This window comes from Eretmochelys imbricata, chromosome 3 (genome assembly GCF_965152235.1).
Source record: "Eretmochelys imbricata isolate rEreImb1 chromosome 3, rEreImb1.hap1, whole genome shotgun sequence".
NCBI lineage: Eukaryota > Metazoa > Chordata > Testudines > Cheloniidae > Eretmochelys > Eretmochelys imbricata.
The window spans coordinates 161,401,369-161,426,478 of record NC_135574.1 but is presented as its reverse complement, the minus strand read 5'-3'; the positions used below and the strand labels follow the sequence as shown (position 1 = coordinate 161,426,478).

Sequence of the window (25,110 nt, the reverse complement as noted above, 5' to 3'; positions counted from 1 at the left end):
TAATCATAACATCACACAATAAATGGATACTAAGCTAAAATCATTGGCTACATTATCCTCTGGGTTCGAACAGATTCCATACACATTTTAGTAGGGACTGATGCTAGGTCTACGAGATGGCAATTGCAAAAATCACTTTTTCTTTTTTGTGGCCAATACGATATTTGCTTTTTTTCTATTCTCTGTATCACTCCAGATCTCTATAACTAATGCAACTGAACAGAGTTTACTAGTAGTAAACAAACTTAGGAAAGTTAAACAGAAGAAACTTCTCCAATCTCACTTTAAAGGACACCAACTTCAACAGCCCAAAAAGACAAAACAAAACAGTTAATAGTTTCAGATACATCTTCCTCTGAAACTCTGCTAAATTTTGGGAGTTCACAGTCATATACTGTTACTTTAAAAAAAAAAAAAAGTTTCACACAGCAGCAGAGGAGAGAAACACCCACATAAAAATGTGGGGGAGGGGAAGTAATCAATTGAACTGGCTAGTTTACTAAGTGGTGTCAAAATGCACAAAAAAAAATCCCTCTCAAATCTCCTCCATTTACTTGTAACACCTAATATTACCCAAAACAACAACAAAAACAGGAGCAATCAGATGAAGGAGACTAAGATAAAATATAGCTAGATGGTTCCAATCTTTGTAGAAAATATTAAAGGGGGAAAAAAATACAAGCGTGTGTATGTATATGTATACACACACACACACACACACAGCTGCCATTTATTCTGCTGTATATTAATCCTTCAATTTTGCAGTTAAATATGACATTTCTTAACACAGATTATTTTATTACTGTGACCAATATCTGGCTCATTTTATCACATTATACGATAGTTTATAATATACAATTGCACATAAATGAAAAATTTATTGGATTCATACTGTGTTGTATAAAGAAGATAATGGTTGCAGCTATTATTTTCTGATCAAGCCAACACATAATCCCACATCACCACTGCTAGTTGTCAGATTAAATAGAGTACAAATAGCTATTCCCAATATACATACATTTGTTAAATGATACACAGCAGTTTTCAAAACCAATTAAATACCACTATGCTCAAGGTCTAGAAAGGATTTATGTTTCATTATTAGTGTTAACTTTAGCCTGGGAGCGTCATACTTATAAGCCAACAAACACTGCAGAATATAAACTTTAAATTTCTATCCCTTTTTATTGCAAATAAAACACTGTATTGGTTCACATTCATGAGGTCTTCCCATGCACACATAAAGACCGGTCTAATGCATTTGCTGTTGCTACCCACAGGTTTCCCAATCTACAGCATAATGGGTGAGGGAAAAATTGGGAAGAGACAAACATGGGAAAAGGCATAGCTACTCCAGTTCTAGTGTGGAAGGGGAGGGAGCCAAGAAATAGCATGATTTCAAATAAAGAGCATTAGAACAGAAGGGTGCAAACAATAGAACAAAAAAAAAATAAATGTAAAGAGAGGAAATGGAACAAACAAGTAAAAGAAAGCGCCAGACAGGAACCCCATAATTTTAAGTTAGTAAACAGTAGGAGAGTTTCTATTTTTTTATAGTACTTTCTTGGCAGACATCGTGGTGTGGTAAGTTTTAGGAAAAAAGGATTGCAAGATGGTGTTGCTGCACAGAATTTGTCTCACACTGCTTCAAAATGTGATTGTCGACCAGGTGTATTCATACCTTAAATGCCATAACAGCGAGTAATTTTGTCTGCTGCTTGACAAGGACTGCGACGAAAGAGAGAATAGGAAAGGGTTTCAGATGTATGAAAGAAAGACACAAACTTGGGAATTGGAGTAAAGATTTTTGCAAAATGGGCAGCAGCCACCCAGCTCCATGACTCATTAAGAATATCAATAGCCAGCCTACTAGTTAGCAAGCAAAACATCCAGATGAGTTAAAGAATTTTTCCATTGCAGATGTGCATCTTTTTGGATATCGGGCTACCTGAATATTTACAAGAAAGTGATAGCATTAATCTGTATAGGCCCCAAAATTCACAATAAAGAAGGCTATATTCAATGCAATACATAGCTTCCTATGCCTTGAATAATTTCATACATTTGGGTTGACAACCAAATTATTATTTATTTTGCAACGTACTGTTAAAGAGTCTGGTGTTTTTATTTTTGGGGGTTTTTGTTTGCATTTGTATATGTACATATTACATAGTACACCTCTACCCCGATATAACGCGGTCCTCAGGAGACAAAAAAACTTACCGCGTAATAGGTGAAACTTTGTTATATCAAACTTGCTTTGGCCTCAAGCATTTCCATTATTGATAGTCACTTCTCGCCCCCTGACTGACCCCTCAGAACCCCTGACCCATCCAAACCCCCCTGCTCCCTGTTCCCTGACTGCCCCGACCCCTATCCACACCCCTGCCCCCTGACAGGCCCTATCCAACACCCCCGTTTCCCGCCCCCTGACCACCCCGCCCCCAGAACCTCCAAACCATCCAACACCCCCTGCTCCCTGTCCCCTGACCGCCCCCCAAGACCCTCTGCCCCTTATCCAACCCCTTGGCCCCGGCCCGGCACCCTTAACATGCCACTCAGAGCAGCGTGTCGGAGCCAGACATGCTGACACGCTGATCCGCCGGAGAGTGCAGACCCGCCCCCCCCAGAGCGCTGCTTTACCACATTATATCTGAATTCGTGTTATATCAAGTCGTGTTATATCGGGGGTAGAGGTGTATATTCCTAGGATCCTGCATAGGTTTCACTTTTCTAAAATGAAAGTAAGCTTGAGAACCTTAACAAATTGTCACTGTCTATTTTAAAATATACTGTACTCTATGTATAAATAAGTAAGTGCTGGACTCTGTGGTTAAATAATAGAATCTTAGCTTCCGGATCTCTTATTTCTGTCTTTTTTCTCTTTTTCCTCTGCTGGCAGTTTTCTCAGGCCTCCAGAAAGAATTACACCATTTGGATCATTCCCTTCCTCCTCATGGGACATTTTGCCTTTCTTTTCTTTTGTACATACCTAAAGTGCACATTTGATTGAAGGCCTGGTGTGTCCTGAAGGTTTAGCAACAGAGATCAAACCTTCACTTCACGTGTGGAGTCACTGACTTAAAAGTGCTTAAGTATATGTTTAATTTTAAGAAGAATTTGACTTCAGCACATGCTTGAGCACTTTTCTGAATCTAAGGCGTGGCAAAGAAAGGTCTTTTCTATGCCCCTTTACTCATGCCCTTTTTTAAACATTGCCATTTTGCATAAAAATAACCCTACCAGAGATAAGGGGGAAAAGGGATAATGGAGGAAAGAATGAAAAGCTGTATTTTATAAGCTCCTGGTGGAGCAGTGCCTCCTCTTAATTCACCAGACCATCAACTGTCAGCTTTTTCCCCCACATTCCCCCACACCAAGAAAGTTTTGGAAACAGGAGGAAAGCATTTCCCAGAATCATCTATATCATTTCAACGTTTTCTCTAAATCATAGCATTAGTCCAAGAGAGAGAGACAAGCAACGACTATAGTATCTATGGGCTCGGATTCAAAATAATTGCTCAAAGAAACCCACAGATTAACCTTTCAGTTCATTAGGTAGAAATTTAGAGGTAACGCAGCGTCTTGGAGAAGCAACAGTACGTGGAAAGTCGCATTATTTTGTGCTGTCAAATAAAGCTCTTTTTTTTTAAATTAAAAGATAAGCCATCTCCCCTTTGCCAAAGATGTAGAAGCCAAGCACAGCTGTTCCAGCATACCTAGTTTATATTCTTATGTGCAATTCACCCCAAAATTATCTATGTAGGCACTTTTATTCATCTACATTTATGACATCCTAACCTGGCCTACAGGGTCAACACACATACCAATCCAAGAAACATTAGTTGGACTACCCGCGCATCTTTTGAGTCATATTTCTTCGGTGGATACCACCACCTCAATAGTGCAGTAAGCATTTTTATACATAAATCTGCTGAGATGCAGGTGCCAAACAGAATACCTTGAATACGACGTATAACTTATTACAATTGAAAAACAATGTCAGACTACACTATGCATAAATCTTCAAGACATTAGGCTTTAATCATAATGGACCTGACTTTTCACTGCATAGCAACTTGTGCAGTTATTTATGATTTGCAAAATGAGGATATAACACTATAGCTGAACCACTCGGTGATAAAGATCATAATGTTATAGCTGAACCACTGAGTAACAGCGACCATAATGTAATTAAATGTAGGGGGGAAAATACCAAAAAAACCCACAACAGTAGCATCTAACTTCCAAAAGTGGGACTACACAAAATGAGGAAGGTAGTTAAATGGAAATTAAATTAATCACAACAGTAAAATGCCTGCAAGATGTACAGCAACTATTTAAAAAACACCATAATAGAGGCTCAAACTAAATGTATACCCCAGAAACAGTAAGAGGGTCAAAAAATTGCCAACGTGGCTAAACAGAGTAAAAGAGGTGGTTAGAGTCAAAAAGACATCCTTTAAGAATTGGAAATCAAATCCTACCGCGGAAAATAGAAAGGAGCATAAACTCTGGCAACTCAAGGGTAAAAGTATAATTAGGTAGGCCAAAACAAATTTGAAGAACTAGCAAAAGACAAAAAAAAGAACAGCAAAATATTTAAGTACATCAGAAGCAGGAAGCCTGCCAAACAATCAGTGGAGCCACAGGACAATCGAGGTCCTGAAGGAGCACTCAAAGGAGACAAGGTCATTGCGGTGAAGCTAAATTAATTCTGTGTATTAGTCTTCACTGCAGAGGCTGTGAGGAAGAGTCCAACACCTGAGCCATTCTTTTTAGGTGACAAATCTGAGGAACTGTCCCAGATTGAGGTGTCAGTAAAGGAGGCTTTGGAACAAACGGATACATTAAACAGTAATAAGTCACCAGGACCAGATGGTATTCACCCAAGAGTTCTGAAGGAACTCAAATATGAAAATGCAGAACTACCAACTGTGGTTTGTAACTGCTTGATTACATCAGGCTCTGTACCAGATGCTGGAGAATAGATAACAAGACACCAAATTTTAAAAAAGACTCCAGATGTGATCCTGGCAACTGCAGGCCAGTAAGCCTAACTTCAGTACCAGTCAAATCGACTGAAATGATAGCAAAGGGCAGAATTATCAGACTCATAGATGAACATGATATGTTGGGAAAGAGTCAACATGGCTTTTGTAAAGGGAAATCATGCCTCGCCAATCTATTAGAATTCTTTGATGTGATCAACAAACGTGAACAAAGGGAATCCAGTGGATATAGTGTACCTGGACTTTCAGAAAGCCTTTGCTTAAGAGCCTTTGGTAAGGGACCTTGTCAAAGTAAGCAGTCATGGGATAAGAGGCCAGGTCCTCCCACCAATGAGAAATTGATTAAAAGACAGGAAACAAAGGGAAGGAATAAATGGAATGGAGATATGTAAATAGTGATGTCCCCCAGGGATCTGTATTGGGACCAGTCCAGGTCAACATATTCATAAATGAATACAGAGAAGGGGTAAATAGTGAGGTGGCAAAATTTGCAGATGATACAAAATTACTCCCGATAGTTAAATTCAAATCTGACTGCAAAGAGTTACAAAGGGATCTCAGAAAACTGGGTGACTGGGCACCAAAATGTCAGATGAAATTCAACGTTGATAAATACAAAGCAATGTAAATTGGAAAACACAATATCAACTATACATATAATACTCCTGAGGGCATTCTGCACCAAAAAAAATAAAAATTCTGTGCACAATATTTTAAAATTCTGCAAACTTTATTTGTCAAATAAACGTGGAGGCTCCAGCATGGCATTGGGGAGCACAGGCCACTGGCTGCACAGAGGTGGGAGATCACTGTTTCCTTTGCTTCCCCGTCAGAAAGTCATTTTTCTGAAGGGAAGCAAAGAAATCTGCAGGGGACATAAATTCTGCACATGTGCGGTGGCGCAGAATTCACCCACGAGTAAAATGATGGGATCTAAATGAGCTGTTTCCACTCATGGAGAGTCTCCATGGATAGTTCTCTGAAAACTTCTTTTCAGTGTGCAGCAGCAGTCAGAAATGCTAAAAGAATATTAGGAACCATTAGGAAAGGGACAGATAAGACGACAGATAATATAATGCCACTATATAAATCCATTGTACACCCAGTCCTTGAACACTGCATGCAGTTCTGGTTGCCCATCTCAAAACAAGTATATTAGAACTGGAAAAAGTACAGAGAAGGCAATGAAAATTATTAGGGGTATGGAATAGCATCTATTTGAGGAGAGATTACGAAGACTGGGACTGTTCATCTTAGAAAAGAGATGACAGAGGGGATATCATAGAGGTCTATAAATGAATGGTGGGGAGTAAATAAGTGTTACTTACCCCTTCCCACAACACACAAACGAGGGGTCACCAAATTAAATTAATAGGCAGAAGGTTTAAAACAAACATAAGGAAGTACTTCTTCACACCATGCACAGTCAACCTGTGGAACTCATTGCCAGGGGATATTGTGAAGGCCAAAAGTATAACTGGGTTCAAAAAAAGAATTAGGTAAGAACCTGGCTATTAACCAAGATGGTCAGGGATATAGCTCCATGATCTGGCTGTTCCTAAACCTCTGCCTGGTAGAAGCTAGGCCTGGATAACCGGGGATGGATCACTTGATTGAGTGCCCTGTTCTGTTCACTCCCTTTGAAACATCTGGCACTGGCCACCATCGGAAGACACTATACTGCGCTATATGGACCACTGATCTGAATCCGTGTGGCCATTCTTAGGTTAACTATTGTGAATGAGGAATTATACCCTCTTTGCACAAGTATAAATAATCACACAAGGTATAAAATAGTGAAGAATCAAGTCTAAAGAGTATACTCTTGCCCTGAGAAGTGAGAAAACAACTTAATGGGCAGGAGATCAACTACTTAATCGTCCATCATGACCAGATACAAAAAGATTTTGCCCAAATTGCTCTAGTAAAAAAGTTACTCTAATCCATAACTAGATTATGTAGGCCAAAGGCAATGATTGGAGAAATTGTCTGTTAGCCACAATAAGAGGCAGATGGCAACCATAATGAAGAGGGACAACAATTTTAAACAGTGGTGTTGTTTTTTTGAGAAAAATAATTTCAGTCACTGCTCCACTGGGCCCTTCTGCCAATTTTTGTGGTTTTACAATCAAATATATATATATATATATATATATATGAAGTCTTTTTTTCCTTTGCAGCTGCCATTGATAAACCCATACAGAAACAAGAAACTAACCGACTATCTAATGGAAACTGATTATATATGAAGTGCTGTCAGGTGTACAATAGAAACTTGAAAAATGATAAATATTTTTTCTAATCTCTATTATTAAGTAATTTTTAAAGACAGAAAAATAAAGAGATGTATGTTGCCTATCTTTGACAATTAGAAAATGACACACTCTTATCAGTCAGCTCCTGAATGCCTCTTTCACATTTGGATCATATAGTTCTGCCCCTTGACATGGAATGTGTCTACATTTTTCATGGTAGTTCAGGAAATGTAACCCAAGGAGTAAAGCCAAGTACTATGGGCAAAAGAAGTGCAGAAGTGTTTCAAGTCCAGGTTCTGCAGCAGCTGAGGGGTGATATCATGAAGCTTGGCTGAATAAAGCTCTTTTAAATTCATCTTCCTGATAGTGAGAGTACATAGCAAATTTTTGTAATCAAATCTATTCTATGTAAAAGGATATTTGAGAGACCACAAAAGTAAACCTATTGTAATAATTATGATACAGCAGTTTAGTGACAAAGTATTATTGTAGTGGGACAAAGCTCACTCTTTGGTGATGCCAGTATAAAGTGTACTTTAAACCCCTTTCACAATTTCTGTATTTTAGTATTGTTTTTCCTGTTACAAATATAAGCTTCCAGCTTTTTTTTCCAAATCTCCTCAGCTTTAATCTCTCTCACCCTCACCTTAACTGCTTTCAGAGAAAGCTTTAAAAAGCAAAACTAAAAACTACTGGCCAAGCCATAGTTTTCAACAATCTGCTGATCCTCTGGCTCTTGCCCCTCACAATAAGGGCATTCATTCATCTCTCAAAAGCCCCAGTCTTTATCACCCTTCTCTCTACAACTATCACCCCCATCCTTCTTCTCCCTTTCATCTCTAAGCTCATTGTTTACAATCACTGTTTCAAATTCTTCTCCTCCAATTCCATTCTCAACCCTCTTTAATCCAGTTTCTACTCTTTGCACTGCATTGAAACTGCTCTCATCAGTCTCTAATGATTCCTTCACAGCCAAGATCAGAACCAACTATGCTCCTTTTCTTGAAATCTTGTCCTTTCTTGGATTCCATGTCTCTGCTCTCTAATTGCTCATTTAGCTCCTCATTAACCCTCCAACTTTCTGTGGAGATTCCACAGGGCTATTCTTCATCCTCCTCTACACCTTACCTCTGGGTAAACTCATCTGCAAATACAAACTCAAAAACCATCTACACTGACAATTCACAAATATACCTCTCTACTCCAGAGCTATCTCCTGTGCAAACTAAAGGCTCAGTCTCTCTCTCTGACATCTCCTTGTGGATATTTAGCCATGAGCTCAGATTCAACATGGCTAAAACAGGGGTCTTAATCTTCCCCACATACACCTTCTCCCCCACCTCCTTTCTCAATCACTATGGACCACACCAACATCCTGCCTGTCACTCAGGTCCATACCCTGGGCATGATCTCTGACTCAGAACTCTCTCTAGGTCCTTACATGCAGGCTGTATTTAAGTCTCACAGATTCTTTCTGCATAACATCTCTAAAATAAGATCTTTCTTATCCACAAAGCACAAACTCTCATCCAGGATTTCACCACCTTGATTATGGCAACATCCTTTTCTCTAGCCCTAACAAATGCAGTCTTGCCTCATACATATCCATTCATAATGAAGTTACAAAGATCATTTTGCAAGCCCCTCACTTTGACCATGCCACCCCTTTCTTCACATCCATCCACTGGCCCCTTCTCTAGTGCATCAGATGTAAGCTACTTGTCGCTGCTCTCAAGGACCCATCATACTTTTTCTTATTCACTGGTGAGATATTGACTCCTAACACCAATCGGCCAATGAGGCAAGCCTCCATCAACCACTTGTTAATTTTTAAAACAAGCACCTATGTGCTGTCTCCCATGCTGCCCCTCATACTTGAGAGGAGCACTCCATAAACGTCTGCAAAGCTACCTCATTATCCTTCTTTAAACTTGCCTTTGCCAGAATGATTACAAAAAACTTGACAAGAGTTCACTGCTGCACTAAGACCACGGCCTACCATGCTGACCAATATTGCTTCGTTGTTTCCTTGTATTCCCCCATGTCTGCCTGTAGCCATCTGTTGCCTCTTGTCTTCTACTTTGACTGTAAGCGGTTTGGGGTAGGGTCCATCTTTCAGTTGATTGTAAAGCACCTAGTACAATGGGGTAATAAAGTTACATTTTTTAGCTGAAGTCAACCAAATTAAAACGTCACCTTACTTGAAAGGCATTTTCCCAAAAGTAGGGAAAATCCTCCAAGCACGAAACTCCCATTGACTTTAATGGGAGCTCTTCCTCAAAAGACAAACAAAGGACATGTCTTCATTATTAATGGCACCGATGGGAAAGCGCTCTCCCAGCGCTATAAAAAAACCCAGTCCCACAAGAGGAGTAGCTCCCAGTGCTAGTGCACTCTCTACACTGCCACTTTACAGTGCTGAAACTTGCAGCGCCCCAGGGGTGCTTTTTCACATCCCTAAGCGAGAAAGTTGCAGCGATGTAAAGTGGCAGTGCACACAAGGCTCTAAATGTTAAAATTTTGAGATTAAAATTTGTTGCAGGTAAAGAGACTGTTGTGATCACTAAGAACCCGACTGAAGGCTATGTGTGGGCATAGCAGTCCACCCATGCGTAAAGAATTGCAGGACCAGGGTTTAAATTAGAAATTAGGTGAATGTGAAATTAAAGCTCTCTGGAAAGAAAGTCTTAGTAATTTGAAAGGAGCAGGGAAACATCTAAGATCTGTAATTTGCAATGATGTTAACGCTTGAATTACAGTAGTTTACTTTTCAGAGTAGCAGCCGTGTTAGTCTGTATCCGCAAAAAGAAAAGGAGGACTTGTGGCACCTTAGAGACTAACAAATTTATCTGAGCATAAGCTTTCGTGAGCTACAGCTCACTTCATCAGATGCATCCGATGAAGTGAGCTGTACATCTGATAAGTGAGCTGTAGCTCACGAAAGCTTATGCTCAAATACATTTGTTAGTCTCTAAGGTGCCACAAGTACTCCTTTTCTTTTTTAGTAGTTTACTTTATCACAGTACCAAACTATAACTTCTTACATTTGGTTATGTTTATTTCTTTCAGTGTAAATTGGAAGGTATATGGGATTCTGTACAAAATGGTATTTTTGAAACCTTAAAAAATAAACTGATATCTAAAGCACAACTTTAGCAGTGGTTCAAGCGGAAAAAATATTTGCAAGGACAGCAAACAACCTTAATTGCCTAATGGCCGACTTCAAAGTCTTTATCTGAAGTACACCTCCTCTCCCAACATCAGTTTCTGCTTTTCCACTGTATGGCTAAAACCAATTAAATTATGGTGGTGTTTTAAGAGGACACTCGGTATTTCACTTTGCTGTGGAACTGTAGTGACGCCAAGCCAAGTATTGCTACCGCACTGTAGACGTGTACAATTCAGCTCCTTCACTGTGGTCATCGCTGAGTGCCTTTCCCTTCAGCTTTCCATGGGAAAGGACAAGCCATAAGGCTTTAAATCCGTTTAAATATGAAGCAAAGGGGAAATTTTATACTTTAAATATATTTTTAAAAAAATCCCAGAGGGGCAAACGCTCCACAGCTTCCCCCCGTTTCAGCACACACATCCTCGCCTGACATGGGAGGTCATGGGGGGGACAGGCACAGCCCCTACAGGCAGGGACCCTGCCCCACGCTAGGGGCCGCCCCCCAGCACAGGTGAACACCCCACGCGCGGGCCCGGGCGCTAGGGGCAGGGACAGGCTCCTGGGCGAGGGGACCCAGAGGACGGGGAAGGTCTGTCGCCCCGCACCGCGGGCCTAGGGAAGCGGGGGCCAGAGCGGGGCCGAGCCGGGCAGGGACCACTCACCGCTCTCCCTGCCGGCCGCGGCGCCGCCCGGGCGGAGATGCGGGCACAGGAAGTCCCGAGCCGCCGCCAGGTCCTGGAAGTGGCAGAAGGGGAGCAGCGAGCAGGACATGGTGCCGGCGCCCACCGCCCAGCCCAGAAACGCTCGGCGCCCCGCCTAGCAGCCTGAGCAGGGCGGCGCTGTGTGCGCATGCGTGGGAAGGGGGCGGGCTGAGGGACGCGTCATGTGATCACCGTGGCGTTGACAGCGTTGCCCCCGCCCCCGCCCTTTCCTGCGGGGGGCTGGTGGCGGCAGGGCCCGTGCAGCACCAGCGGGGGGACCCCGTAACGGGTCACCGCCCGCCGCCATGGGGGCTCGTCGGAGACCGTTGGGGCTGCGCCTCGGCGTCCCCTAACTGCCTTCGTCTCCGTTCTCAGGCGCTGCGGCGGCGGCAGCTGTTCCGTTGCCACCGCCGCTCGGTGCCGGACACCGGCCGGGCTCTGCCGCCGCCGGGAACTGAAGCGTTTGAGCCACCCCGGCGCGTGTGTTTTTACCCCGTCACGGGATCGCTCGGAGCCGGGCTTCGTCCGCCCCCGCGCACCGGCGGTCCCAGCCCCGCCGCGTCGATCGCACCCACACGAGGGCGAAATCCCCAGTGGAGCATCTGCCCGCGCCAGCCTCTCGCTGTTTGCAGAGGAGCGCGGCGGGGGGCGGGAGGAGGACTTGTGGCACCTTAGAGACTAACCAATTTATTTGAGCATAAGCTTTCGTGAGCTACAACTCACTTCAGCTCATGAAAGCTCATGCTCAAATAAATTGGTTAGTCTCTAAGGTGCCACAAATACTCCTTTTCTTTTTAAGGTCAGGAAAGACTCACTGAGATAGAGCCTTGGTGAGAGTCAGGAAAGTGGGGTCTGGGTCTGGGGAAAGCTTGAGAGAGCCTTTCTGCTCCCGAGAAAGAGGAAAGAATTATCAGGAAGCCGGTGGATGGGCTAGTCTGCTGATCTTCCTGAGCCAGTGAAATCCAAGTCTAGAGAAGGCTGAAGGATGAGAGCAGCAGCAGAAGATGCCTATTGGCTCTTGGAGATGGAGAGCTGAAACCAGAGGGCTAGAGAGAGCTCTGCTAGAGAGCCAGAGTGTGGTGAGGGATGCTGGAGCTGTACTTGCATGGATTACGGTGTTGGGTCTTGGTGTGCATGGGGCTTTTTTCTGTAATAAACTAATCCCATCAGGGCCATTTTCACTAAGAAGGACCAGCTGGACTGTTTCGGGGGGGGGGGGGGGGGGACGGTCATGAGGGAAATTGAGGTACGTGTTCCAGACATGCTGCAGCCTGCTGGCAGAGGGTGCTCCTAGGTGGGGCCGCTCTGTGACAGGCAGCGGATGATACCAAGATGGGAGGGGTTGCAAGTGCTTTGGAGGATAGGATTAAAATTCAAAATGATCTGGATAAACTGGATAAATGGTCTGAAGTAAATAGGATGAAATTCAATAAGGACAAATGCAAAGTACTCCACTTAGGAAGGAACAATCAGTTACACACATACAAAATGAGAAATGACTGCCTAGGAAGGAGTACTGTAGAAAGGGGGTCATAGGGGTTCACAAGCTAAATATGAGTCAACAGCGTAACACTGTTGCAAAAAAAGCAAACTTCTGGGATGTATTAGCAGGAGTACTGTAAGCAAGACACGAGAAGTAATTCTTCTCCTCTACTCCATGCTGATTAGGCCTCAACTGGAGGGTTGAGTCCAGTTCTGGGTGCCACATTTCAGGAAACATATGGACAAATTGGAGAAAGTCCAGAGAAGAGCAACAAAAATGATTAAAGGTCTAGAAAACATGACCTATGAAGGAAGATTGAAAAAATTGAGTTTGTTTAGTGTGGAAAATAGAAGACTGAGGGGGGACATGAAAAAGTTTTCAGGTACATAAAAGGTGTGATGGGTTCGGTCACAGAGACTCCCTTGGGACTGCCACTTGATGTGCTGAAGTTACCTCTGAGCCCATTTTCCCTGCGAGCTTGGGACACCAGAACCCTGCCTTGTTGAGCCAGACACGCTAGCCTGCTGCAACACAGACCCAGGTCTGGTCTCCCCACCCCAACGCTGCATGCTTAAACCTGCTCAGCAGGTTACTTGTCTCCAGCACCCAAACACCCAGCTCCCAATGGGATCCAAACCCCAAATAAATCCACTTTACTCTGTATAAAGCTTATACAGGGTAAACTCATAAATTGTCTGCCCTCTATAACATTGATAGATATGCACAGCTGTTTGCTCCCCCAGGTATTAATCACTTCTGGGTTTACTAACAAAAGTGATTTTATTGCCTATAAAAAGTAGGATCTAAGTGGTTTCAAGTAATAACATACAGAACAAAGTATGTCACCAAGCAAAATAAAGCAAAAACATGCAAGTTTAAGCCTAATAAATTAAGAAACTGATTGCAGGTAAAATCTCACCCTCAGAGATGTTCCAATAAGTTTTTCACAGACAAGATTCCTTCCGAGTTTGGGCCCAATCCTTTTCCCTGGTACATTCCTTGTTAGTTCCAGCAGGCATTTTAGGTGAAAAGCAGGGGCTTTCTCATGACTGGGACCCTCTTTGTTCTGTTTCACCCCCTTTCATAGCTTTGGCACAAGGTGGGACTCTTTTGTCTCTCTGGGTCCCCACCCCTCCTTCTAAATGGAAAAGTACCAGTTTTAAGATGGATTTCATTGCCAGGTGACATGGTCACATGTCCTGTGAGACCCCAGCCTTCATTCTTCCAGGGCAGGCCCGTAGGCACCCAAGAAGGTTTGCAAGTAAACAGACCAGTTACAACCAATTGTCCTAGTCCAGGAGTGGCCAACCTGTGGCTCCGGAGCCACATGCGGCTCTTCAGAAGTTAATATGCGGCTCCTTGTATAGGCACCTACTCTGGGGCTGGAGCTACAGGTGCCAACTTTCCAATGTGCCAGGGGATGCTCACTGCTCAACCCCTGGCTCTGCCACAGGCCCTGCCCCCACTCCACCCTTTCCCATCTTCTCCCTTGAGCCTGCCGTGCGCTCCTCCCGCCCCCCCCCGAGCTTCCTGCACGCCATAAAACAGCTGCTCAGGAGGTGCTGGGAGGGATGGGGAGGCGCTGATCGGTGGGCAGGAGGCGCTGGGAGCTGGGGGAGCAGAGCTAATGAGGGGGGCTGCCGACATTTTACTCTGGCTCTTTGGCAATGTACTTTGGTAAATTCTGGCTCCTCAGACTCAGGTTGGCCACCCCGTCCTAGTCAATTGGAGCCGTCAAGCTTACAAACCGCCCACACTTACAAATGGCCCACACTTTGCATAATTACAATAGGACCTCAGAGTTGCACTTCATATTTCTAGCTTCAGATGCAAGAATGATACATGCATACAAATAGGAGGTACACACTCAGTAGATTATAAGCTTTGTAATGATACCTTACAAGCACTTGTCTGGGAAGAAGGGGCAACGTTGCTAGCAAGCTGGAGTCAAAGAATGCATTTTTAGATGCTGATGCTACTTGGTCAGCTAAGCTTACTGAGGAGTCAGAAAGCACCCTGAGGTTTCACATCACTGACAAATGAGGGCTGTATGTTTTCAATAGAATGTGGAGACAGTGTTTCATCTAGTTCTTCAAAGCAGTTCCTCTTTCTAGTCATGATCACTTTAGTCTTGTCTGGGTTCAGCTTGAGCCAGCAGCTCTTAATCTGTAAGCATTCTGACATTTTAGTAGTGGCAGTGGTTACATTTATGATGAATGAGATCTGTAGCTGAGTGTCATCAGCATATTGTTGACAACTGAGCCAAGACATCTCACCATCTTTTCCAATGGTCTCATGGAGATATTGAAAAGAGGGGAAGATATTATCTATCCCTGTGAATAGAACTACTTTAGAGTGAATTCCCTCCTATTCATATTATTTGGAAAGATCCAGGGGGTAGTAAATGGCAACAGGTTCTTTGTGGAGACCCTTGACTCTTCAGTACACTTTCCTCACTCCTCCTTGATCTACAAAACTCCATATTTGTTAATCTTTCAGACATGCTGCAAAACCTCTCTTTTTACATAGGGATGTGTTGGGGTCTCCATCATTTAAATTATTTAAATCAAGACTGGGTGTCTTTCTAAATCATATGTGCTAATTCAACCAGAAGTTATAGTCTTGATGCAAGAATTACTTGGTGAAATTCTGTGGTCCCATGTTATGCAGAAAGTCAGACTAGGTGGTGATAATGGTCCCTTCAGGCCTTAAAATCTGTGGTGAAATCCTGGCCCTATTGAAGTCAGTGTGAGTTTTCCAACTGACTTCAGTGGGGCCAGGATTTTACCTTAAGAATCTTTTTCTGGACATCTGGGGATAAAGCAAAACATGAACAGTTGAGCCTTATTTCCCCCAAAACATGTCACTGTCCTGCTTTAAGGCTATGTTCTGCAAAACAATGAGGCATTGGTATTCTTGGTTGTTCCCATTTAAGTGAGCCACATCATTTTTCTATCATGTCTAGGGTCTGTTGACTGATCCATTGCTGTTTGGGGTTGGGGCACCTTTTCCCCACCACTTTGTTAGCAGTGTCCATAACAGAAGACCTGTAAACAATCCTGTTTAATAATTTAAAGATTTATCTCTGTAGTAGTAGGTGAGTTTTCACCACATCTGTCTTGGAATTCTCCTACTGAGAGATGTTTAAAAGTTTTGCTCGTATTTTCTGTCTTGTATACCCTCATTAAGAGCAGCTTTGACACATCCCAAGATGCTGTGCTGTTACTAGCTCGCTAAGGTGCTGTCAAGCAGGTAAAAATATTCACTTGCTGTCTTTGAAATGCACCTTTTCGATGTCTGTGTTCATTAGAGTAAGACTTTGATATCACAGATCTGAGAGACCTATCAGGGATATGATCAGGAGATATAAACATCATGGGGAAAAGGATGCCTGCTGTTCATGATCTTTGTCAGAGAAAATCTGTCAATAAAGCAAATTCAGCTGTCTCTGAGGATGAGTTCAGGCTGCCTTCTGGGGGAGTCAGCATTGATACATCTGGGTGAGATACTTAACCTATGTCAGTATGGCAGATATCTATGTAGAGCTGGTTGAATCATTCATTGTAAATACATTATCCAATGAATTTGGCCCAGTTTTTTTCCATTCATGAGCAAATCATTCATGAGCCTGTCCTGATTTTTGCAAATAATGTATTCATTATTCCTAAGTACTTGCAGAGTAGGTTGGATGAACATTTTTCAGCCTTACATGTTGTTCACAAACTGTTCACTGCAGCTATATGTATTTATGGTGTGTGATTGGTCACCTCATTTACATAGTAGTGCTTCTGCTTTCTGGTTGGATGACTATATTCTTTTAACGAAGAAAATAAATGATGACTAGCGAATGACAATAATGAATACTCTTGATCACACACAGTGCCCATGTTCATTTGCAAATGTGGCCAAAGGATGCACAATTACCATTCACTAAGTAAGCATTTATCAAAGTGTGGAGTGTGCATGGAGGAGTGAGTATGAAGCACTCATCGGAGAGGGGCATTGAAAAGGTATTAAGATGGGTAGGCCTGTAACACCATATCAGGTTTCATCTTCCTGAAGGGGGAGTTTAGCTTTCCAGCATTTGGGAAATTATACCCTAAACATTTTTGTATACAAAATCTTGGTTGTGCAAATGTTTATGAATAGTGATGCAAATACTGTCAAACTGAAAAGCCATTCAGAGTTTGAACCACTGTTCACAAGTAAATGTAATAAAGATGTAATGCATAGGAGGGCTATTAAGAGATAAGTCTGTATTTTCTGACCCCAGTCATCTGACATGGATCAGAGTTACTAAATGTTATACCCTGTCACATGACATGGGTCAGTAGCCAGGGGCTACTGTAACAGGACTGTTTTTGCAGGACTGAGCCAGATCCATCTAACCCATGAGGGTTATATTTATAATTCTAATTTCCTGGGGAGGGAGAGAATTTCTTATATCAAACAGCAGGTTCTTTTTAGTCTTCATCAGGTGTTTTGTTAACATATTATATCTCTCTCTAAGGGTAATAGTAAGTGTGTACATTGGAGCATCTCTCCTTGGATGTATGTATACTGAAAAATTGAGTGGTGGCTCAAACTTTTTATGTTTAAATTTCAAATATAATTTGTCCTACTCTCAGTTTTGGCATCCATGGTATAGTCAAGATTTAGCATGATCTAGGAGATGGGACACATGGTAGGTTCTGTATCTGAGTCTGCAATTGAAGTATCATATTACCTTGGGCAAGTCCCATAACATCTATGCCTCAGTTTCCCCATTTGTTAAAGGGGAATAAGAATGTTTACCCACCTTTTTGAAATGATATGAAATCTGCGTGTGAATACTTATTCTTTTATTACTACATTTCTTAGAAGAGTCCTCTTGCTCTAATAAAGAGCCAAGCGGCCCCAGTCGTGTCCATCAACTTAACAGCTGACACTGTCAAGCTCTAAAAAAAGAGTTCAATCCAGTCATCTTTCACTGGAGCTTGGATGATGATATTAGCAGATATCGCAGGAAGAGCAATGTCTGGGATGATCACAAGATTCCTTTCATACTTCTTATAGAGCTGTGTTGGCTGGACTGGCTGTAGATAGAAAGCCATCCACAACAAGAAAAAATATCCAGAGTGTTGAGCTTTTTTGGTATAAGCTTCTCATGTGGACGGACAAAAGCTGTCTCCCATAGGACAACTTTCCTCTGCACAAATATCTCACCGCATCAGAGCCAAAATAAACTTCAGAAACTTGCTTTTTTTTTTTTCATATGCAGTTTAAAAGCAGAAGCATTTAGTTTCGGGTCTCAGGGATGATGTTTAGGGCCTTTTGAGAATCTATGATAATTGCTGTTTTTAAGCAGTGGAGCCCCTTAATTATGAGAAGTCAGACTAGGTGAGTATCTAAACTTTCTACAAAACTGGAGTCATCTAACTACTAATTTTTTACCTTATTTTATTTTGTATGGAAGCATTAACAGGGAGAAGAAGGAATAAGTGATGAGTTATCTATGCTGAGAGGAGTACCAAGCCAAAATTTAACTTTCATCTTTCCACTTCTATAGCTTGCAGTTTCCACTATAACAGAGGCTCTCAACCAGGGGTACGTATGCTCCTGGGGTACACAGAGATCTTCCAGGGGGTACATCAACTCATCTAGATATTTGCCTAGTAAAAAGGCTACATAAAAAGCACTAGCAAAGTCCGTACAAACTAAAATTTCATAGAGACAATGACTTGTTTATACTGCTCTGTATACTATACACTAAGTACAATTTAAAAAGTTGTACAACTTCAAAGGGTGACTGGATGATAAAAGTGAGCGGCAAAAACATTCCAGGATCTCCTGCCCTATCTGTCTCTCTCTTCCACCTAAGAAGACAAACAAACTAGCCCTTTGACTTGCTGGGAGCATCCTGACTTGAGAATTTGGTCAGCAATGTTGCTTGGAACATGTGGTAAGCCTTTTACCTTGAACCAAGTCTAGTTTGTTAAGTTTTAGTTACTAGAAAGCATTTTATCTTTCTGGTGTAACCATTTCTGACTTTAATACCTTATATTTGTACTCACTTAAAATCTCTCTGGTTGTAATTAAATAAACTTGTTTTATTTTTAATCAAAACTAATCCAGTGTTGTGTTTAAACTGAACTGTTTGGGTAAGTCCAATTAAAGTAGCAAACTGTTGACTATTGACCCCTTACAAGGGCAACAGACCTCTAATATCTGAACTGTCCAGGAGAGGGCTGCACATGCAGGACACACATTTCTGGGAAAATTTAGGACTCTGAGTGTATTGGGGTCACCCTGCAAGTGGTAACCAAGGCTGCTGGAAGCCAGAATGTGGCTGGTGTGTTGCTGGCAAGCCGTAGCTGTACACAGACACTCAGCGTGTGATCTGAATGCTGTTTGTGAGCGGCCCAACTTGGGAACTGCAGCAGCAAAGCGTTGTAAGGCACCCAAGGTTGCAGGATGGGTGGTGGCACAGTCCCTCACTAGTCTGAATTGCACACCAGACTATGACGAGAATAGGGAATAATGGATGAGTCTTTTCATAATTACATGAAGAACAAATTTCTATTAAGACAAGAGACCAAATTCATCCTTGGTTTAAATTCAGTGGAATTTCACCAGACTTCCTTATGTCTAAATATAACTTCAGAGGAGTAAAGAGGAGGTTTTGAAGACAAAAGTGAACCTGTCTTTTTGTCAGAAAAAGAAAGGGAGCATCTATTGATGCTTCCAGGCATATTGCCTGCCCAGAGAGAGTAGCTGTATATTGGGGATCTGGATTATAGGTTTAAAGATTAGATATCAGGTACAGCAGAATGGAAATTGCATGATGTGTGCCTACTGGAGCCACATTTGCATAGGAAGAGTCAGACCAATTGTCAAATGTAAGCTTTGGTATTAAACTTTATAGAGCCGCAGGCTGATTGGATTGGTGTGTGTCACACAGTTTAAGCGTTTCAGTGGGCTAGTAGCTAATCCAATTAGTGTTAACTCTTCAGTTTCTAAAATTGAACTGAAATGTTGGATAACGTCATTTTCAGCTTCATTAACTAGTGTTCTTCCTCAGGCTTGAAGTCTTAGATAACATGATATTTACTATGAGAAATAAATTCTCAATTAGGTTGGAGAGGGAAAAGGTCCTCTGTTCACTTTCAGGTCAGTGCGTGTGTGAGTATGTGTGTGTCTGTGTGCGCATTCATAATAACAAAGAGTGACTGTATCTGAGTTACACATTGAATGACTTTATAATACTCTCATAAATGGCTCAAGATCACTAACATTTCTTTGCTTCTAGAGCTGACGGGTGATGGCGTCAATATATAGCTGTTAGTATATCACTGATCTCCTTTGTCCTTTGAAATGTGTAACCCCTGTTTCATGTGATATGCTTAGTGGGGGATGGAGGAGGAGGAGTTGGTTTCTTGCGTTCTTTGGGTACATCTACACTCCACACTCCTTAAGGCAGCCTGCAGAGTACATACACTAGCATGAGTATAAATAGCAGTATAGACATTGAAGCATTGCTTTGGCGAGTCGAGTAAAGACATGCCTGAATCCCTAGGTTATGTACCCCACACTGTTCTCTGCACAGCCAAGCAGTGTCTTCCCCCATTTACACAGCTATTTTAAGCAGTGTAGTGTCCCACTGCCTCCCCCTGCCAGAGCCTTTCATAGATGTGTGTAGCTGCACACTAGAGAGTGGACATAGCTCACTTTTCAGTGCAGCCTGTAGCTATACATACTTTACATCAGGGGTTCTCAAACTTCATTGCATCACGACTCCCTTCTGACAACAAAGTTACTACATGATCCTGGGAGGAGGATGGAGACTGAGCCCTGCTGCGTCAGGTAGGGGAAGAGGGGACTGCAGCCTGAGCCGCACCACCCCGGGGTGGGGGTGGAGTTCGGGCTTCAGCTTCAGCCCTGGGTACCAGCAAGTCTAATGCTGGCCTGGCGGCCCCTTTATCCTGACCCAGAGTTTGAGAACCGATGTTTTACATGGTACATGCTGCTGCCAGTAGTGCACTGCAGACATACCTTTCTTTACCACATGATCCTTTCAGGAACCTAGTAGAACAATACTGTACATCCGTGTGAAGTGGAAGCAAAGTGGGTAACTAGTGCAAAAAAGTATTCGCAAACTAATTTCAGCAATTTTCATGACCCTTTTTATGAATACTTAGGAATACGAATGGTTCTAGAAGGAAGTATGATCTTGTTTCTGCAGCATGTAAGCCAATACATAATTTTTTCTTTAAATATTTCACTGATTCTGGAGTGGGTAAACTCCTATGAGATTAAGTTTTGTTTTTTACTAATGCAACTGCAGCTGTGATTCAAATAGACTTTGTATGTTATCTACCAAGAGACTCATACATAAGTGAAATATGGAATAAAAATCAAATCAAAAGTTCTGTTGCCCGAATTGATTATTTTTTAGGTGAGGGCCATAAGTAGGAGACTGGAAATTGAACCAAAATTAAGTTTCCTTTTGGAATTCTAACAATCTAGACCAATTGAATTGATATTCGATCAGCCACGCTACCGCAAGGAACTACAAGCTGCTATTCTGTCATATTGTCTGTTTTTATTTTCACTAACAGTAATCTGTACTTAATAAAAGATTCTGTTGGCCAGATATTCTGGATTTATATTTGTATAAATGCAAGGAGAAATGCCAGTGAACTCAACAGAGTACAACAGATTTATGTATAACTGTTTAACTAAGAGCAGGATTTGTCCTTGTGTCTTTTCTAGTTTATTCTAGTGAGCAAGCATATGTTATTCTTGCTTATAGCTGTTAGGGGGCAGCAGATATCATGAGAAGGGATTTGGGAACTTTCATGAACTGTGTTCCTCCATGCTACTGTTTCAGTATTCAGTGGAAAGTTTTATATTTGGGTGAAGCATGTATTGCCTAACACCCACTTCAACTCCCTATTTTTCAGTTACTTATAACTTGGCTAAATTTGAATTGCGCAGGCTGAAATTTTCTATGCTTTATCTCTTCCTCAGTTCAAGTTTTTCTGAAAGATTCAGCAATAGCAGTGCAGCCATTTCAGGAATGGGTCTCATGAAAAATTGGTAGTTCTACAAATGTTAAAAATGTTTTTGTTTGTTTGTTTTTTCCAACCATTGCTTCAAACATCTCTAGTGATTTGAGCAAAAATTTGAAATTGGGTAGGGAAATAGGTATGGAGTCAGAGAGGTGACTTTAAAAAAAAAAAATCCAGAGCTTGTAAAACTCTGAAAATTATCCTGTATTCCTCTAGGTCATAGACCAGTTTTGGGTAGAAATATAGTAGCAATCCCAGTTTAAATGTCTCACAAAATGAATAGTATAATTAGTAACATTTGAAACAATAATTGGATCAAATATGAAACATATCTAAAAATCCATGCTTCTAAAAACCATCATTAAACAGCACACTGTTATAATTTTAACAACTCTTTGTTATGTTAATAGTACAAAGGATTTGCTATAGTAAATATTTCTGTCATTTGCCACTTTTACATTTTCTGACTAACGTACCATTGTTTACATCACTTCTGATTCTGGCATGCTGAGTTGGATTTTTAAGGGGTCATGGCTCAGCTTTGATTTACATCTGTCCTGCCTCCTAATCATGTGATAGAGCAGGCCTCCTGGAAAATATAAGATCTGCCTGTTCTCAGTAGGAGAGGGAGCCGTCAGAGGTAGCACTGTGTTGGGAGACGAGGGTACCTGCTGAGAGGGAACTGGTGAAGGAGACCGGGAAGGTGCGTGGAAAAAGCTAAGAAATCGCTAAAATAGAGGCCTAGAGGCAGGTTACAGAAGGTCATGTGGGAGTGATTTGAACTCTGGGAAAGCCAGAGAAGAAGACCTCACCTGCAATAGGCACTGTTACAAAGTGGCCCAGGGAAGCAGTGGAGAGGGCCATTATATGTTTAGAACAGAATAGTGCTCACAAGGCAGGTTCCCAAGGCTAGCACCTGTAGAAAAGATGGGCATGAGTTCCCTTATGGTGCCACCTAGAGATGGTATTGAAAACCTCTGCATTGAGAGGAAGGAATTGTTGAGCCTGGGGTACAGCTGATGAAGGAATTATTGGCTTGTGGAATGGCTGGAGGATTGTTTTGTTTGGACTGTCTTGTTTTGCCCTGGAAGGAAAGGACCTCTCTTGCTTTGCTCAAAAAGTCAAAGCACCAAATCACAAAATGACTGTCCAGTCCAATGGGAAATGGCAGTGGATGAGGGTCATGGCATGATGGTGAACTGCGTAAGTGTCCCTATTACAGATGACTAGAAGTAAAGAACACAGCGATAAAAATGCCTGAGCCCTGTCTTCACTGCAGCTTCTGTTACTGTGATTGCCAGCGGAGCTGCGCTGTGGTGATCTACATGTCTGGTGATTTTTCTAGTGTGGACAAGGCCAAAGAGACTATGGCCAGGTTTTGATCTCAGTTACACTGGTTTAAATCAGCAATTCCATTCATTTTTATGGATCCATTGGCCCAGATTCTGAGCCATGTCCTTGGTGTATTGGGTATGCCCAGGTTGGGACAAAGGTTCACCACGTTGGATCAGTTCCTGACAAGTTTCTGACAAGCCCTCATCTGTCAGTTTCCCAAAAGGGCTATTTAAGCAGCTGGAAATAATGAGGGCCTCTGTGCCCCAGCCATGCCCCTTTTCCCTGGTAGGCACCCTCCCTACTTTTAAGAGCAGGAGGATGGCATAGAGTTGCTCCACCAGCTTTGTGCCACCCAGGGATTCCCCCTGTGTAGGGGTAACTGTCCAGTAGCTGATTAAGTGGGCTTTCCAGATTCTTTGTACAGCACAAGCAGTGCAAAACTGCTGGACTAGGGGGACCTGAATCTGAGTCATCAACTTCATGTGAGTTACTCCAGATTTACACCTGTGCAACTAAGATCAGAATCTGGCCCTTTATCTTTTTTTCTGAGCAAAACTGAATCTTTTAAATTCTACAAGCTCTGCTTTATTATAAGTTTCTTGCATGCAAATGTGCATGTTTGATGGGGTAGGGGAGTGTTTCAAGGAACGCATTTAAAATATAGAAGTGTCTCCTCCATACTGGATAGACCTGAGATTTTGCACGTCAGGGACGACTGTTGCTTTGGAAAGAACACTATACAACCAATTAGTGCATTGTGCCAGGGAGGGAACTTCAACCTTTGTCTAGTTTCAGACTGTTTCTCCTGGAAATCCATTACTAAAACATGTGAGGTTGATCAAAGACATTCGATCAAAAGGCCTCATCTTCTTTCTGCTTAAAGAACTTGATGAAAGAACGTCCCATTGCTGCATGCATAGTGACCACAAATTTCTCCTGTGTTTCCAAAAACGAGAACTGGATGTCATAAAGTGTGAGCACAGCAAAGATAGTCCTAAATCCCAGCACAGCAATTTACAAAGCAGATTAATCACTATTAGATATTAATCACTATTACAAAACCAGAGCAGAAAAACCTGCTGGAAGGTGACTTAGATCTCTGGGGGATGGGGGGGAGGATGGGGAGAGGGAAAAGACTCACTAGAGCAGACATAGCAATCCCATGAAAACTCTCTGCTTCACTGGGGACCCAAGACATTGCTTAAGTTTGGCAAAGCAAGAGCAAAAGTGTGACTTTACTGCTATGTGGATGAAATTCACTGCTGTGTGGATGATCTACACAAAAGAAGCTTCACATAGTGAGAGGATGCCAGCACCAAAGAGGCTTGAGAGCAGGTCCTTCCCACTCTTATGCTGATTGGTTATGTGAATTAGTCCCTATTTCATTAAAGATGACCATACCCTGTTTTTCTTCTAGTTATTTCTTTGTGATTTCTAGTCACCTCTGAAAGAGCTACAGTCAATTCCTCTCCATCTATCCCTAGTGGATATAAAGTATACAGGAGTTCAATGGAGGGCTTCCCTATCCTGAACCATTTTCAGAGAAGGGAAGCTCCTCCACTGTCTCTCTGAATGACTGATAGTTTGTCTAGCAAGTCAGCTCTCTTTCCATCACTCCTGTTTCTATACGGGCTTTACCCCATGACAGGGCTAATATAATCCTTGGATGGATGAACCAGGGAGAAGTGAGTAGGAGGTGATTTTCCCTCTGTATATGGCATTGGTGAGATGGATACTGGAATATTGCGTCCAGTTTTAGAATCAACATTTTTAAAAGGATTTTGAAAAATTGTGGAGGATGTTGTCAAGAGCCCCCAGAAAGATCGGAGGGCTGGAGAAAAAGCTTTACAGTGAAAGACTTGAACAGCTCAATCTGTTTAGTTTATCAAAAAGAAGTTTGAGAGGTAATTCGAGTACAGTGTACAAGTGTCTTCAGGGGGAGGAAACACTAATGGGCTCTTTAACATAGTGAAAAAAGGCAGAACAAGTATCAATGTCTGGAAGCTGAAGCCAGACAAATTCAAATGAGAAATAAGGCACAATTTTTTAACAGTGAGGGCGATTAGCCATTGGAACAAACTCCCAAGGGAAATGGTGGATTCTCC

At 42.2% G+C, this 25,110-nt stretch overlaps 1 protein-coding gene across 4 annotated transcripts in view; it reads right to left on the bottom strand.

Annotated features, from left to right (window-relative positions):
* Positions 1-11,259, bottom strand: part of RAB3GAP2 (RAB3 GTPase activating non-catalytic protein subunit 2) — a 70,972-nt gene extending 59,713 nt beyond the window's left edge. For 2 of the 4 annotated variants that reach the window (XM_077813741.1, XM_077813742.1), the window contains exons 1-2: positions 11,099-11,259; positions 9,276-9,401 (exon numbers count right to left, since the gene is read on the bottom strand). In XM_077813741.1, the coding sequence (XP_077669867.1) occupies positions 9,276-9,401; positions 11,099-11,207 (235 nt within the window). In that variant the 5' untranslated portion in view covers positions 11,208-11,259. The remainder of the gene's footprint in view (positions 1-9,275; positions 9,402-11,098) is intronic. The other 2 variants (XM_077813743.1, XM_077813744.1) reach the window with 1 other exon arrangement.
* Between the last annotated feature and the right edge of the window lie 13,851 nt (positions 11,260-25,110).